This window comes from Rana temporaria, unplaced genomic scaffold (assembly GCF_905171775.1).
Source record: "Rana temporaria unplaced genomic scaffold, aRanTem1.1, whole genome shotgun sequence".
Classification (NCBI taxonomy): domain Eukaryota; kingdom Metazoa; phylum Chordata; class Amphibia; order Anura; family Ranidae; genus Rana; species Rana temporaria.
In genome coordinates this window covers 1-16,718 of record NW_024404500.1, presented here as the reverse complement: position 1 = coordinate 16,718, position 16,718 = coordinate 1, and the positions used below count along the sequence as shown (strand labels likewise).

General features: G+C 49.8%; 1 protein-coding gene across 1 annotated transcript; it reads right to left on the bottom strand.

Annotated features, from left to right (window-relative positions):
- Positions 1-6,177: 6,177 nt before the first annotated feature.
- Positions 6,178-14,887, bottom strand: WDR54 (WD repeat domain 54). The gene is made up of 9 exons (XM_040334545.1): positions 14,657-14,887; positions 13,220-13,282; positions 13,079-13,145; positions 12,837-12,893; positions 11,981-12,111; positions 11,809-11,909; positions 11,398-11,560; positions 6,872-6,946; positions 6,178-6,781 (listed from the first exon to the last, which is right to left on the bottom strand). The coding sequence occupies exons 1-9, from the start codon at positions 14,879-14,881 to the stop codon at positions 6,650-6,652; spliced, it is 1,014 nt and encodes a 337-aa protein (XP_040190479.1). The 5' UTR covers positions 14,882-14,887; the 3' UTR covers positions 6,178-6,649.
- Positions 14,888-16,718: the final 1,831 nt, after the last annotated feature.

The following is a 16,718-nucleotide window of genomic DNA, read 5'->3' as shown; positions in this document are numbered from 1 at the left end:
CTCCACCATATGCACTCAATGGTACCGATCATAGAAAAGAGAGAATTGCTTCCATAGCATAAATCCAGGGATACTTTATTGGTACAGATACAAAAAGTAAAAAACTCACATTTGTGATGACAATAAAAGGCATTCAGCCATGCAGCGCCGGCCGGACGCTGACAGGCAAATAGACCACTCGTGTAGAGATACGATGAGAGGGGATGACGTCAGCACGTCGCTCGCTCCACCCGACGCGTTTCGTGATAGAGTCACTTCGTCTCGGGGCACGAGCGGCACGCTGAGCCATCCCCTCTTATGGACGACAAACAATTAATTGAGCCAAGCCTCGTTCCGGGTCCGGCGCGCATGCGCCGTGTTCAGGTACGCACTGTCCGAACGCTATTGCGCTCCAATCCCAGACAGTCCAATGGTACGCCAGCACTAGTCTCAACGCCCACACGTAGCGGGACGTAAGCATCATGGGACCAGCGAACGGAACCCGGAACTGACCATGGCAAAAGCCGAGTCCCGGAAATGGATTACGGCACCATAATCACGGTACGGTAATTAAAAGGAATCACATTATATCATATTCCTAAAAAATCACATTGTGACACATTACTTAAAGAACATATGTCTTAATCCAGTATCCCAAGCATAAATTGTGTTACAATATTGATAACATTTAATAAAAATTTGGTCCGTGGACTCAAAAAATAATAAGTTCGTCATTTATACAACAAAGACACTTATTCACATAAATATTAATCTGGACTACCTGCTGGTAATATTTCTAATATATGCATCCAGTATCATCTGTAGGGGGGTGGGTTTACAACATGATTATAGTCCACTATGCAACTGAAAGTATACACTAAACTCCCCTGCTGACTGTGTATACCGGATGTAGGTGTATCCCAGCTAGATATCACAGGCCATAAAAACCAAAATATAAGTAAAAAATAAATAATGACAACATTATTTTATAAATAAAGATTTGAAATTTGAAAATTTAAAAAACAAATTTAAAATTTAAGAAAACCCCGAAATAGGGGGTCCCGGAAGATGAGGAACACTTCCCCCTTTTATACCTAGGGTCATAGGTCATTCTCTTCCCTTTTATACCTGGGGTCATAGGTCATTCTCTTCCCTTTTATACACTGGGTCATCCTCCTCCCTTTTATACCTGGGGTCATAGGTCATTCTCTTCCCTTTTATACCTGGGGTCATAAGTCATCCTCTTCCCTTTTATACCTGGGGTCATAGGTCATTCTCTTCCCTTTTATACTCTGGGTCATAGGTAATTCTCTTCTATACCTGGGTGATTATCTTCCCTTTTATACCTAGGGTCATTCTCTTCCCCTTTATACCTGGGGTCATAGGTCATTTTCTTCCCTTTCATACCTAGGATCATAGGTCATTCTCTTCCCTTTTATACCTAGGGTCATAGGTCTTTCTCTTACCTTTTATACCTAGGGTCATAGGTCATTCTCTTCCCTTTTATACCTAGGGTCATAGGTCATTCTCTTCCCTTTTATACTCTGGGGTCATAGGTTATTCTCTTCCTTTTTATACCCAGGGTCATAGATCATCCTCTTCCCTTTTATACCTGGGGTCATAGGTCATTCTCTTCCCTTTTATACTCTGGGTCAAAGGTAATTCTCTTCTATACCTGGGTGATTATCTTCCCTTGTATACCTAGGGTCATTCTCTTCCCCTTTATACCTAGGGTCATAGGTCATTCTCTTCCCTTTTATACTTAGGGTCATAGGTCATTCTCTTCCATTTTATACCTAGGGTCATAGGTCATTCTCTTCCCTTTTATACCTAGGGTCATAGGTCATTCTCTTCCCTTTTATACTCTGGGGTCATAGGTTATTCTCTTCCTTTTTATACCTGGGGTCAGGAGTCATTCTCGTACCTTTTATACCTGGGGCCAGGAGTCATTCTCTTCCCTTTTATACCTGGGGTCATAGATCATCCTCTTCCCTTTTATACCTGGGGTCATAAGTCATCCTCTTCCCTTTTATACCTAGGGTCATAGATCATCCTCTTCCCTTTTATACATGGGGTCATAGGTCATTCTCTTCCCTTTTATACTCTGGGTCATAGGTAATTCTCTTCTATACCTGGGTCATTCTCTTCCCCTTTATACCTAGGGTCATAGGTCATTCTCTTCCCTTTTATACTTAGGGTCATAGGTCATTCTCTTCCCTTTTATACCTAGGGTCATAGGTCATTCTCTTCCCTTTTATACCTAGGGGCATAGGTCATCCTCTTCCCTTTTATACTCTGGGGTCATAGGTTATTCTGTTCCTTTTTATACCTGGGTCAGGAGTCATTCCCGTACCTTTTATACCCGGAGTCATAGGTTATTATCTTCCCTTGTATACCTGGGGTCATTCTTTTACCTTTCATACCTGGGTCATAGGTCATTCTAATGTGCAGAGTCCCCGGGTCTGTACACCCGCTGTGCCCATTATGAGGGGTGTAACGGAATGACCCGGGACACCCAGAGACTTTGTAAGGATGAGGGGTACTCCTGTACCGGCGTCACCAAGGAGTCTTATGTCTAGGGTCACCTTATGTCCGATAGGGCCATAGGGTGACTGAGAAATGATGTCCTAAATTACAGGACAGGGGACATCACTGATAGTTCATATTGCAGGATTTTGAGATACTGCAAGATGTTGGTTAATTGTGACCCAACCAATCAATAGTGACTAATTTCTATGACTAGCCCTGGCTAGTGACATGCTAATTGAGTCAGGCTTCTGGAAGACCTTTCATTGTGTGATAACACTGCTTTAAGCCTATTGATGCTCAGAGGTGTGAATACCTTTCGGTCAAGCTGTATGCGGAGACAGAACGTCTGTCTAGGGATGTGGATTGAAGAGATCATTGTGTGTGATGGTGTTTTGTTTGTTATGCTGTTAATGAAGGAATGTGCAGTGATTAAATCATGATAATTATAGGCCGGCGCCGACCTGTCTAGAATGTTTAGTAATTAGCTCAAAGAATGTGATTGAAGCCCCCCACGGTGTGATGTGTGGGTGGGGAGTTGATTGTTCCTTTAATGCCTTGTACTGTATATAAGACTGAAAGAAACCATTAAAGTTGTCATTACATTTGAAACCAGAAGCACAGAGCTGTGTGTCTCGTTTCTGGGGGGAATTCTTATGGGTCGTGTTCGTTTGCCTGATTGTAGAGTGTCGATAAGCTGTCTTGGATGGGATGGAAGGTCGTAAACGGTGGTGACCGTTACAAGGCGTTCCCAACATCGCCTAGAGGGGAGGGGCTTAATGAACATAATAATTCTCCATTCACAGCTACAAATAGTTATTTTACTTTGCAATCATACAACATCAGTGACATAAATATACATACATAGTAAAGGACTCTTTGACATAAATACTGTCCTGACCCCACATAAATATATATATATATATATATATATATATGATATAAACTGCAAAAGCAACAAAGTCCCCATTACTGACACATATAAATGCTGTTTGCCCCATTTATAGTATATACACAGAATAGGAAGTGTCCCCTTATATACAGTACGGTATATACCGTGGGTCTCCAAACCTTCTGAACAAAGGGCCACTTTACTGTCCTTCAGACTTTAGGGGGCCGGACTAAGGCCAGTGAGAGTAAACAATGCCCAATTCTTAGTGTCAGTGGGAGCAATAGTGTCCCACCATTGGTATCAGTGGGAGGAATAGTGTCCCATCATTGGTGTCAGTGGGAGGAATAGTGTCCCATCATTGGTATCAGTGGAAAGAATAGTGGCCCATCATTGGTGTCAGTGTGAGGAATAGTGTCCCATCATTGGTGTCAGTGGGAGGAATAGTGTCCCATCATTGGTGTCAGTGGGGGGAATAGTACCCCATCATTGGTGTCAGTGGGAGGAATAGTGTCTCATCATTGGTGTCAGTGGGAGGAATAGTGTCCCATCATTGGTGTCAGTGGGAGGAATAGTGTCCCATCATTGGTGTCAGTGGGAGGAATAGTGTCCCATCATTGGTGTCAGTGGGGGGAATAGTACCCCATCATTGGTGTCAGTGGGGGGAATAGTACCCCATCATTGGTGTCAGTGGGAGGAATAGTGTCCCATCATTGGTGTCAGTGGGAGGAATAGTGTCTCATCATTGGTGTCAGTGGGAGGAATAGTGTCCCATCATTGGTGTCAGTGGATGGAATGGTGCCCCAAGGGCTGGATAAAGGCAAGCGCTGGTTCAAATTTGGCCCCGTGTTGTAGTTTGGAGACCACTGGTCTATACAAATAAAATGGGATTTTTGTACTTTTTCTTGCAGCTCATGAGGGACACAAGGATCCAATGACTGTAGGGTTATACTGCCATCTACAGGAGGATTTGGACACTGGTAAAACAAAAAGAAAAGGCTCCTGGAGGACCTCACATCCAAAGCATCAAGCGAGGCTTGAACATCCTCTTGGTAGAACTTGGAGAACGTGTGACCAGAAGTCGAGGTGCTGCCTTGATGGTACTCAGGCCAGCTACTGATCCAGAATTTCCTGGGGTGAAATATCTGTGCCTAGAACCCGACAAACTCTGCCGTTCCTGGGTAACAGTATGCTTGCAGAAAACAGACCGCCAAGCCCTTCCTTGGAATCCATGATTTGGTGGAGCCTCTGTGTCTAAAGTCCAGGGTGGACAACGCTGGGACATGAAGTTCTGCCCAAGATTCAATCTTTCATGGGGAGTCTTCTGGTCCCCCCTCCCAGAGGAATGCGGCTGTGGGGGTGCCCAACTGCATTCGAATCAATTGACCTTCCAGTCGAAAAGGTTGTGGTTTTAGGAACAACTAAGACGCCTGAAGCTTCAGAAGGAAGATCTGGAGACGAGATTCATAGAAAGTCCAAGTCTCCGGCACCACCAAGGTTTCCAGGACTCCTCCCAGAAAGTCGGCATCCGTAATGAATATCTTATAGACAATGGAAGGACTTTCAACTCCAGAGTTAGATTCCTAAGCGACCACGTTAGGGGCAAAACCTGGCTTACGGTATCAGCCAAATCAGCCTGTCCAAAGACTAAACTGACTTGGGGGGGGAGAAAGAGGAAGGGGGGAAGAGAGAGGAAGGAGAGGAGGGAAGGAAAAGAGGGAGGAGAGGAGGGAAGGAAAAGAGGGAGGAGAGGAGGGAAGGAAAAGAGGGAGGAGAGGAGGGAAGGAAAAGAGGGAGGAGAGGAGGGAAGGAAAAGAGGGAGGAGAGGAGGGAAGGAAAAGAGGGAGGAGAGGAAGGAAGCAAAAGAGGGAGGAGAGAAGGAAAAGAGGGAGGAAAGGAGGGAGGGGAAAGAGGGAGGAGAGAAGGAAAAGAGGGAGGGGAAAGAGGGAGGAAAAAAAAGGGAGGGAGGGGAGGAGGCAAAGAGGGAGGAAAAGAGGGGGGGAGAGAGAGGGAGAGAGAGGGAGAGGAGGGGGGAGGACAGGAGGGGGGGAAAAGGAGAGGAGGGGAAAAAAAAGAGGCAGGGGTAAGAGGGAGAAAGTCAAAGAGGGATGAGAGGAGGGAAGGAAAGGAGGGAAGGAAAAGAGGGAGGGAGGGGGGGGAGTCAAAGAGGGAAAAGAGGGAGGAGAGGAGGGAAGGGAAAAGAGGGAGGGAGGGAGAGGAAGGGGGGGGAGGAGAGAGGAGGGGAAAAAAATAAGAGGGAGGAGAGGAGGAAAGAAAAGAGAGAGGGATAATACTGGGCTGTTCCCTGACCACCTTCACCAGCCCAGGGCAGGAGTAGTAGTGGGATAATACTTTCTCTATAGAGATCACAGAGCACATGTGTGCGCTACGTCACCCAGCGGATGTTGGCAGCACCTTTATAAATCCTTCTGAAGGTGGCAGCATAACCCAAGAGTATCTGATTTCCGTCTACGTGTCACCTGCAGTTTGGGTTAAAGCAGACCAATACCCCATTATTCCTTTACACTGATAATATAGGAGGGGCTTTAATTCATACTGCCCCCGCCTGGTGCCAGTCACATGACAAAACCCCAGCAGAGACGTCATGTGATCTCAGCTGAAGGATACAGGAAGTGTTTAGGAAGAGTAGTTGTTGATGTTGGTACCTTCAGATGAGAACACATGACCAGAATCTCATCATGTGACCAGCACCAGAGGGACCCCGGAGCGCGCGGGGGGGGATACCGAACAAACAGAATGCTAAACCACCAAACAAATTCTTACTCTGTTCAGCCAGTTTTATGATTCACTCAGATTTGTCACACTGTGCAGACCAGGCCTGGGTCAGCTGTGGAGCTCCCCAGTGTCACTGCTTTGTCTCCAGCCTGCTCACTGACCAATAAAAACACATAATCCCCACCGTTCCAAGGGGAAGGGACCTCATTGGCTGTGCGGTGCGAGTCAGAAGACTGTCTGAACAGTTGTGGTTCCTCCTACAGGGCTGCACAGGAGAAAAGGGGTCAACATTGTGTCCAATCTTCATCCCTCGTTTCCTACGGCCGGTCCTCGGGGGTGTCGTCAGTCCCTTTATCAGACCCTCCAACCACACAACGGACGCTGCATTGCCAGATGTTTTTGATGGATGAAAAGGTGTACAGGTAGAACTTCTATATGCACAGGGAAGAGCGGGGAGTGTAGGCGGAGTCTTCGGTCATAGCTCCACCCATCAGTGTACACCTAATGCTACAAGACGTCCTATATCTGCACATAGCGAATGATCTCGCTCAGATCGTATCCCGTCACGGCGAAGGACGACCCCTGAGGATCGCAGAAGCGCGCTCCACAAATCTGAGTGTCCGTCACACATTCCGAATGGCGATGCTCCACCTGGAATAGAAAGAATGAACCGAATGTAAAACTTTTCCACCGATAGACCCTTCAGAAGTAGAAGAGACCCCCCCCCCTCCCCCTCCTTACCTCGATAGAGCCGGACTCCGCACAGCGATTCAACTGCCAGATCTGGACGAAGGAATCCTCGGCTCCGGAGAGAAGCTGATGACACACAGACATGGTGAGGACAGACACAGGAGGGAGAGGAAAGATAGAGAGGGAAAGGAAGAGAGAGAGGAGTCGGGACACACAGACATGGTGAGGACAGACACAGGAGGGAGAGGGAAAGGAAGAGAGGGGAGAGGGAGGGAGGGAGGGAGAGGAGTCGGGACACACAGACATGGTGAGAGAAAAGGAGAGAGAGTCGGGACACACAGATCTATTTGTATAGGAGGGAGAGAAGGGGGCAAAAGGTGGGCTAGGGGGTGGGGGTGGAAGAGGGAAGAAAAGTTGAAGGAAAAGAGAGAGGAGAGGAGGGGGGGATGGAGGAAAATAGGAAGGAGGGACAGGGAAAGAGGGAGGAAAAAGGAGGGAGAGGGCGGAAAAAAAAGGACGAGGAAGAAAAAAAGAGGAAGAGGGAAAAGGGAGGAGGGAGAAAAAAAAAAAGGGAAGAGGGAGGAGGGAGAAAAAGAGGGAGAAAAAAAAAGGGGAAGAGGGAGGAGGGAAAAAAAATAGGAATAGGGAGAAAAAAAAAAGAGGGAAGAGGGAGAAAAAAAAGAGGGAAGAGGGAGGAGAGGGAGAAAAAGAGGGAAGAGAGGGAGAAAAGGAGGAAGAGGGAGGAGGGAGAAGGGAGAAAAAGAGGAAGAGGGAGGAGGGAGAAAAAGAGGAAGAGGGAGGAGGGAGAAAAAGAGGGAAGAGGGAGGAGGGAGAAAAAGAGGGAAGAGGGAGGAGGGAGAAAAAGAGGGAAGAGGGAGGAGGGAGAAAGAGAGGGAGGAGGGAGAAAAAGAGGGAAGAGGGAGAAAAAGAAGAAAGAAGAACGAACAAGAAAGAAGAACGAACAAGAAAGAAGAAGAACGAAGAAGGAAGAAGAAGGAGGGGAAAAAGGAGGGAGAGAGAAAAAAAAAGGGAGGGGAGAGGGGGGAAAAAATGGAAAAGAGGGAGGGGGAAAAAAAGGGGAAAAAGAGGGGAGGAAAAAAAAAAGGGAAAAAAAAAAGGGAAAAAAAAAGGATGGAGGGGAAAAAAATAACATAAAAGAAGGAGGGGGACAACAAGGGAAAAAGGAGGGAGGGGAAAAAAAGGAGGGAGAGAAAATAAAAATAAAAAAGGAGGGAGGGAAAAAAAAGAAAAAAATGGAGGGTGTGACAGACTCGGACGCTCTTATGTCTAAAATCATCCACTAGGGGCATAGGATGACTGAGAAGTATATCTTGGACTATGTAATTATTATCCACAATATATTCCAGGATATCCGTAAATATATTTACGGTTTGTTGATTCTGAACTCCACGGGTTAATTGGAAGAGTGACTCATTCATAATGTTAGATGCTAATGCCATCCCCTCCAGCCATCTGCCTGTTCTCTGTGCTAATTGACCCTGTTATTGTGTGAAGATGTCCCGTGTTTACACTTATGATAATGTGTATTGTATAGCAGGTGAGAGGAGCCGGGACGTCTACCCTGACAGGTCATATCTCGGAGTCACCTTGTCTGGGTAAATGATTAGTTAATTGGCTCATGTTAATTTATGTTCTGGTTACCTCCTCTAACTGTATATAAGGTTGTATTCTTGGTTCTATTAAACACTCCATGTTTAGCACACAAACAAGTCTCGTCTCGTTGTGTGTTGAGGGCAGCTGAAATATCTGATATCTATATCCAGACTGATAGGAAGCCGTATATGACGGAAGCACTCAATCGGAGTGTGGGACATTCCGTTACATTGGTGGCTAGCAGCAGGATGCTTCCTGCAGTCGGGGACATCCAACCTCCACCTGGATCCAAGGTTCGGATAGCAGGAGAGGAGAGGTACAGATACCAGCCGCCATGAAAGAGGAATTCGGAAGGAGGTTGCAAGAGAAGTAGATACATTATAGAGGACCAGTGTCAGAGCAGGTCCAGCTGGGATGGTTTGATTCTATTCGCTGTGAACTCTGGAAGGAATCGCTAGCCCGTGAGCAGAGACACCGGGCTAAAGTTCTCCCCTCCATCCAGGAAAGGTACTGGTCGCAGTATGGATTGCGGGTGCTGTTGTTGGGAGAAAAACTGCACAAGGAACAGACAGCTGAATTAAGCAGGCTGAGCTGGGCAGAGATGCAGCTGGATGAGAGCTACAGAGCCCTTTGGTGGCATGTGTCCCAAGCATGTCCCTGGATAGCGGATGGCAGCCCAATGGAAGGCTTAAGCTACGGCGGCCTGGGACTGTTGCATGTGAAGCTGACAGGGGACTCTAACTTTGGCAGTGATTTGGAGTGGCGGTTGGACGAAATCATGGATTTCAGAGAAGGGCTACTAAACGTCTCGGAAGGGCACTGGAAGATTTGGAGTTTCTGGCCGTTCGGGAATGGGAGCTGGAGATCGCCTACAGACGGCTGCTAGACTCTGCTCAGTGCCAGGGCTGGCCTCCCTTTGTCTGGGACTATCAGGAAATACCAGTGGACAACGCTGAAATCCTGGCTGAAGAATCGGCAATGTGGCAGAGTAACAGTGTGCTTTGCCAACCTGCCCCCGCAGCTATGGACGCAGAGGTCTTATGGCGGATGCAGCAAGTGCTGACTGACCTTGATGATTTCTGCATGGGATGATCCTGTTTCTGCATGGGATGATCTTGGATGGAGGAATGTGCCTGTCCAGCAGTATGCCAGAGAATCGGCAGTGGAAAATCTGGATATTGCCATCCCCAAAGATGAAGTGCTGACAGCAGGGCAGAGTACTGCTAACCTCTGCCCAGCACCGATAGCATCTTCTGGGTTCCACGGACAGGAGTTGGTGAACCTCTACCCCCAGACACCAGTTGTAGAGACAGGGGATTTGATAGACTTTTCTGCTGAGGAAGAACAACCTGAGGAGCCTCCAGCAGAAGAGCTGGTATCAGGGCCACACTACACTATGCTCTGCCCAGCACCAAGGGCAGTATCTGTGGAGTTGCAAGGAACTTCCCCAGCTAAAGTGCTGGTCACCGGACAGAGGGTTCAAGACCTCTGCCCAACCCTTGCGGCAGTTCCGGAGGCTCAGGGTGAGAAGGTTGCGATCACTTTCCAGCAGCAGATACAGGGGGAGAAGGGAGAGGAGGTGTCCATCGCCCCTCCCCAACAGTTGGCCAGGGTGGAGAACGTGGTCTTTCCTCCCCAGCAAAGATCCGTGCATCTGGGAGACAGTACCACACACATGTCGTCCCAGCAGCCAGATGAGGGAATGGAAAAGGAAGCAGCCAGCTCACCTCCCCAATGGCAGCTTCACAGTTTGGGTGTGGAGGAATCCAGCCTCTTTCCCCAACGGTTAGCTGGAGTGGATGATGTGGAGTCCCCAGCAGAAGTGCTGGCAAAAGGGCAGAGCGCCGCTGGCCCCTGCCTAGCACATACAGTGTCTCTACAGCTTCAGGAAGCTGGGGCGGTCGGCCCCTCTGCCCAACAGCAGACCAAGCCCCGGAATGTTAAAAACCACCCAGCTGAAGTGCTGGCAGCCGAACAGAGAGTCACTGACCTCTGCCCCACACCTACTCCTTGCAGCCAAGATTGGAGGTCATGCAGACAGACTATGTGAGTTCACTTTGTCCGACTAATGCATGTCCAGACCAGGTGGAGGTCTGGGACCTTGTTTGTCGACTTTTGATGGGGGAGAAATGTGACAGACTCACCCGGGACATCTCCGAACCATCTTATGTCTAAAATCATCCTATGTCCACTAGGGGCATAGGATGACTGAGAAATTATATCTTGGACTATGTAATTATTATCCACAATATATCCCAGGATATCTGTAAACATATTTACGGTTTGTTGATTCTGAACTCAACGGGTTAATTGTAAGAGTGACTCATTTATAATGTTATATGCTAATGCCGTCACTTCCAGCCATCTCTCCGTTAATTGACCCTGCTATTGTGTGAAGATGTCCTGTGTTTACGGTTATGGTAATGTGTATTGTATAGCAGGTGAGAGGAGGCGGGATGTCTACCCTGGCAGGTCATATCTCGGAGTCACCTCGTCTGGATAAATGATTAGTTAATTAGCTCATGTTAATTTATGTTCTGGTTACCTCCTCTAACTGTATATAAGGTTGTATTCCTGGTTCTATTAAACACTCCATGTTCAGCAGACAGACAAGTCTCGTCTCGTTGTGTGCTTGTGAGCAGCTGGAATATCTGATATCTATATTCAGACTGATAGGAAGCGGTATATGACGGAAGCACTCAAGCGGAGTGTGGGACGTTCCGTTACAGAGGGAAAAAGAGGGAGAGAAAAAGGGGGGGGGAAGAGGAAGGGAAAAGGGAGAAAAGGGACAAGATAAAAAAGAGGAACAGAGGGGGAGGAGAAGAGAACAGAGGAAGAGGTGATGAGGAAAAAGGAGGAGAGAGTGGAAGATGGACAGAATGAGAAGAGTGTGGTGATAGATGTGGAGAGAAAGGAGACGAGGGACAAGAGAGGAGAGGAAGAAGAGGTGAGGAGAGTCATACTCTGCCAGTCTCAGGTGCCACATCCAAAGTGTAGATCCATCGGGCGTGGGCATCCAGCTCTGCACATACAGTGCCGGTTGCGGCATCATACACCCGAATCTGACCCGTTCCATAGGCGGCTGCAATGACTCCATCCCACAGCTTCACTGAGGAACACGTCACCCTGCAGGACAGGACAGAGATCGTCACTGAGGAACACGTCACCCTGCAGGACAGGACAGAGATCGTCACTGAGGAACACGTCACCCTGCAGGACAGGACAGAGATCGTCACTGAGGAACACGTCACCCTGCAGGACAGGGTGGAATATGAAGTATATGATAGAGGGGGGGGGGGGGGGTTCCCCCTTTGTTGGGCCCCATGTGGCCCTCCCCTGTCTGTCAGGTCTCGCAGTGTATGGCCACTCCTCACCCGTACGCAGAGATCTTGCTGACCAATCGGAAGTCCTCTCCGCTCTTCCAGACACACAGCAGGCCGGAGTCGTCGGCTGTCACCAGGTCGGCCGCTCTGTCCTGTAACACAGGCCGGGATAAGTACATAGGATGTGACTGGTGAGGATCTGTACGGGACTACGGCCTCTTACCTGCCCTCCCCCACACGTCTCACTGGCGATGTCCGTGATGGAGTCTCTGTGCTCAGCCAGGACTTCCGCCAGCGTGATGTTGGTGCCTTTGGATGGAACGTCAAAGACCAGGACCAGACCGGAGGAGGTTCCTGCACAGGAAAAGTACCATTAATATCACTGCTATGGGCCTGCCCTAGGAGATGGTCAGAGACCACGGGCTTGCTACAGGAGATGGTCAGAGACCATGGGCTTGCTCCAGGAGATGGTCAGAGACCATGGGCTTGCTCCAGGAGATGGTCAGAGACCATGGGCTTGCTCCAGGAGACGGTCAGAGACCATGGGCTTGCTACAGGAGATGGTCAGAGACCATGGGCTTGTTACAGGAGATGGTCAGAGACCATGGGCCTGCTCCAGGAGATGGTCAGAGACCATGGGCCTGCTCCAGGAGATGGTCAGAGACCATGGGCTTGCTACAGGAGATAGTCAGAGACCATGGGCGTGCTACAGAAGATGTCAGAGACCATGGGTCTGTTACAGGAGATGGTCAGAGACCATGGGCTTGCTACAGGAGATAGTCAGAGACCATGGGCGTGCTACAGAAGATGTCAGAGACCATGGGTCTGTTACAGGAGATGGTCAGAGACCATGGGCTTGCTACAGGAGATGGTCAGAGACCATGGGCCTGCTACAGGAGATGGTCAGAGACCATGGGCCTGCTACAGGAGATGGTCAGAGACCATGGGCTTGCTACAGGAGATGGTCAGAGACCATGGGCCTGCTCCAGGAGACGGTCAGAGACCATGGGCCTGCTCCAGGAGATGGTCAGAGAGTCTGGTGGAAGAAATATTGTCCAGGAACAGAGAGGTGAACTCACCGACACAGATGTACTGTCCTCCAGCCGGAGCGATACCGCGGGCAAACACCGCCTGAGCTGCGCACAGAGAGAACACAATCAGAAGATAACCAGCTCATGTATATCCCACATACAATATATCTGCCCCACTGAGGAGGGAGGTACTTCACTTAGCCCCTCCCTCTTCAGGGTGACAGAAGGGAGTAATTGGACTCCGCCCCTCCCACTGGCAGTGAAACCAGTCATCCATTTCTTCTACTGACCCTGCGGAGTTTCCAGAGCGTCCAGTGCGTGCCAGTACACCATGATGGATCCATCAGACTCGTACATCTATAGGGGAGAGGAGGGGGAGGGGTGAGATACAATACAGAGGTGGGGGGGGGGTGATCATGTGACCCACTTACCTGAATGCCCTTCTGGGAGGTCAGTACCAGCAGAACACGGGACGGCAGGACACACCAGCAGGCCTGGAGGAGAAGACAGAGAGGTTACAGAGGGGTGTGCGGCACTGTCTCTATTCCCGAACCCCAACCGGTACCCGTCCCCCGATTCCCAACCGGTACCCGTCCCCCGATTCCCAACCGGTACCCGTCCCCCGATTCCCCAACCGGTACCCGTCCCCCGATTCCCCAACCGGTACCCGTCCCCCGATTCCCCAACCGGTACCCGTCCCCCGATTCCCCAACCGGTACCCATCCCCCGATTCCCAACCGGTACCCGTCCCCGAACCAATACCTGTCCCCCCGATTCCCAACTGGTACCCGTCCCCCGAATCCCAACCGGTACTCGTCCCCCTCCCCCGATTCCCAACCGGTATCCGTCCCCCGATTCCCAACTGGTACCCGTCCCCCGATTCCCAACCGGTACCCGTCGCCGAACCAATACCTGTCCCCCCGATTTCCAACCGGTACCCGTCCCCCGAATACCCAACCGGTACTCGTCCCCCCCGATTTCCAACCGGTACCCGTCCCCCGATTCCCAACCGGTATCCGTCCCCCAATTCCCAACCGGTATCCGTCCCCCAATTCACAACCGGTACCCGTCCCCCGATTCCCAACTGGTATCTGTCCCCGAACCGATACCTGTCCCCCCCGATTCCCAACCGGTACCCATCCCCCGATTCCCAACTGGTACCCGTCCCTGAACCGATACCTGTCCCCCCGATTCCCAACCGATACCTCTCCCCCCCGATTCCCAACCGGTACCCATCCCCCGATTCCCAACTGGTACCCGTCCCAGATTCCCAACCGGTACCCGTCCCCCGATTCCCCAACCGGTACCCGTCCCCCGATTCCCAACCGGTACCCGTCCCCCGATTCCCCAACCGGTACCCGTCCCCCGATTCCCAACCGGTACCCGTCCCCCGATTCCCAACCGGTACCCGTCCCCCGAACCCCAACCGGTACCCGTCCCCCTATTCCCAAACGGTACCCGTCCCCCTATTCCCAAACGGTACCCGTCCCCCTATTCCCAAACGGTACCCGTCCCCCTATTCCCAAACGGTACCCGTCCCCCTATTCCCAAACGGTACTCGTCCCCCGATTCCCAAACGGTACCCGTCCCCCGATTCCCAAACGGTACCCGTCCCCCGATTCCCAAACGGTACCCGTCCCCCAATTCCCAAACGGTACCCGTCCCCCGATTCCCAAACGGTACCCGTCCCTCGATTCCCAAACGGTACCCGTCCCCCGATTCCCAAACGGTACCCGTCCCCCGATTCCCAAACGGTACCCGTCTGTGCTGCAAGAGACTGCTGCATGCTACAAAGGGACAGGTACAAGTCATCTGTGGGTAGGTGAAACTCCACAGGACTCTGTGTAAGCTGAAATGACTCCACCTACCTGTGTGATGAGGGAGGAGCTTAGGGCCACACTCCCCTCTTTGGACTGCAGCTGGCGGTGGGAGAAGTTGAGCCCGTCGGCGGAGGCGCTCACCATGTTGACGGTGTTGCCGTGGACGACGGTGAAGTAGGTGAGGCTCTTGTCGCTGATCGGTAAGACGCTGAGATTGTTGTAGAGCGCCGAGGCGCTGCTCTTCATCTGGATACTCTTATCCTTCCGATACATGGCGGAGCTTCCTGGGGGAGGGGAGAAGATCAATCCCAGAATGCCTCTGTGACAACAATTCACTCTGTACACTCCTCCCCCCTGTACATTACACGCTCCTCCCCCCAGTACATTACACGCTCCTCCCCCCTGTACATTACACGCTCCTCCCCCCTGTACATTACACGCTCCTCCCCCCTGTACATTACACGCTCCTCCCCCCCTGTACATTACACGCTCCTCCCCCCCTGTACATTACACGCTCCTCCCCCCCTGTACATTACACGCTCCTCCCCCCCCTGTACATTACACGCTCCTCCCCCCCTGTACATTACACGCTCCTCCCCCCCTGTACATTACACGCTCCTCCCCCCCCTGTACATTACACGCTCCTCCCCCCCCTGTAACGGTCACCACCGTTTACGACCTTCCATCACATCCAAGACAGCTTATCGACACTCCAACCGACAGGACCCGATCCCACTTTATTTGCCCAGAATCAAGACGAGACACAGCTCTGTACTTGTTCCAAATGTAAATGAACAACTTTAATGGTTTCTTTCAGTCTTATATACAGTACAAGGCATTAAAGGAACAATCAACTCCCCACCCACACACTAAGGCCAATTACTAACTATTCTAGACAGGTCGGTGCCGGCCTATAATTATCATGTCTAATCACTGCACATTCCTTCATTAACAGCATAACAAACAAAACCCCATCACACACTGAGTTCCCTAGGCAGACGTTCCGTTTCCGCATGCAGCTTGACACCTATTCACACCTCTGAGCATCAATAGGTTTTAGACAGTGTTATCACACATAAACAGTATTTAGCATACATAATTAGAGGTCTGGGACCAGACCTGGATTAACACCTCTACAGCCTTACACAATGGTTACTGGAATATCTTAGGAGTCTATGCAATTAACACTTTTTTTTTTTACTTGGAAAAAAAACGACTTTATTAAATTAAAGCACATATTACAAAACAGGTCGAACACATTTCACAATAACAATACAGTGTCATAAGGTAAGATACATGCTCAGTTTTTGGTTACTTAGATACCACGGGTCCTACATTTACATGGTCACGAGGACAAAGGAGCAATTTATTATAGAACAGTCTCTAGGTAAGGCACAAATCAGACACACGTTTCTCCGTCCCCTAGCCATCTGTCCCAAACCTTGGAATACTTTTGTGTGGAGCCCCTGTGTGTGTAGATCAGCTTCTTGAATGATAAAGTGTCATTAACAGCCTTTTTCCACATCTGTAGAGTGGGGGGCAAAACCTGCATCCATCTCTGGGCAATTACTTTACGAGCTAAAAATAATGTTTCAGATATGAAAATTGTGTGATATCTATCCACCTCTACGTCAGGCAACAGCCCCAAAATACACAACTTAGGGTCAAGTGCCACAGGGGATCCCATATTGTCATGCAGAAGGCGGACAACCTGCGTCCAGTAGGTCTGAGTATTTGGACAACTCCATATGAGATGATAAAACGTGGCACTCGTGGACTGACACAGACGACAGGTCGGATTGGGTGTGTGGTGGAATTTGGGCAGTCTCAGCGGTGTCAGGTAGGCTCTATGGACAATGTATAGTTGCGTCAGTCTGTCTGACAGTTTAGGTGATGTAGTCTTGGTCCCCTTATGCAATTAACACCTTTACACAAGGACAATGGAATGTCTTTCAGGCCCTGACTCAATTAGCATGTCACTAGTCAGGGCCAAGCATAGAAATGAGTCATAGAATATTCTTTGCAGGCATTAAGGAATAAACTTTAAATCACTGTCCACGCCAAATCAATCCAACATGTGTACCCCATCTCCTGGCTCAATCTGTGCCCA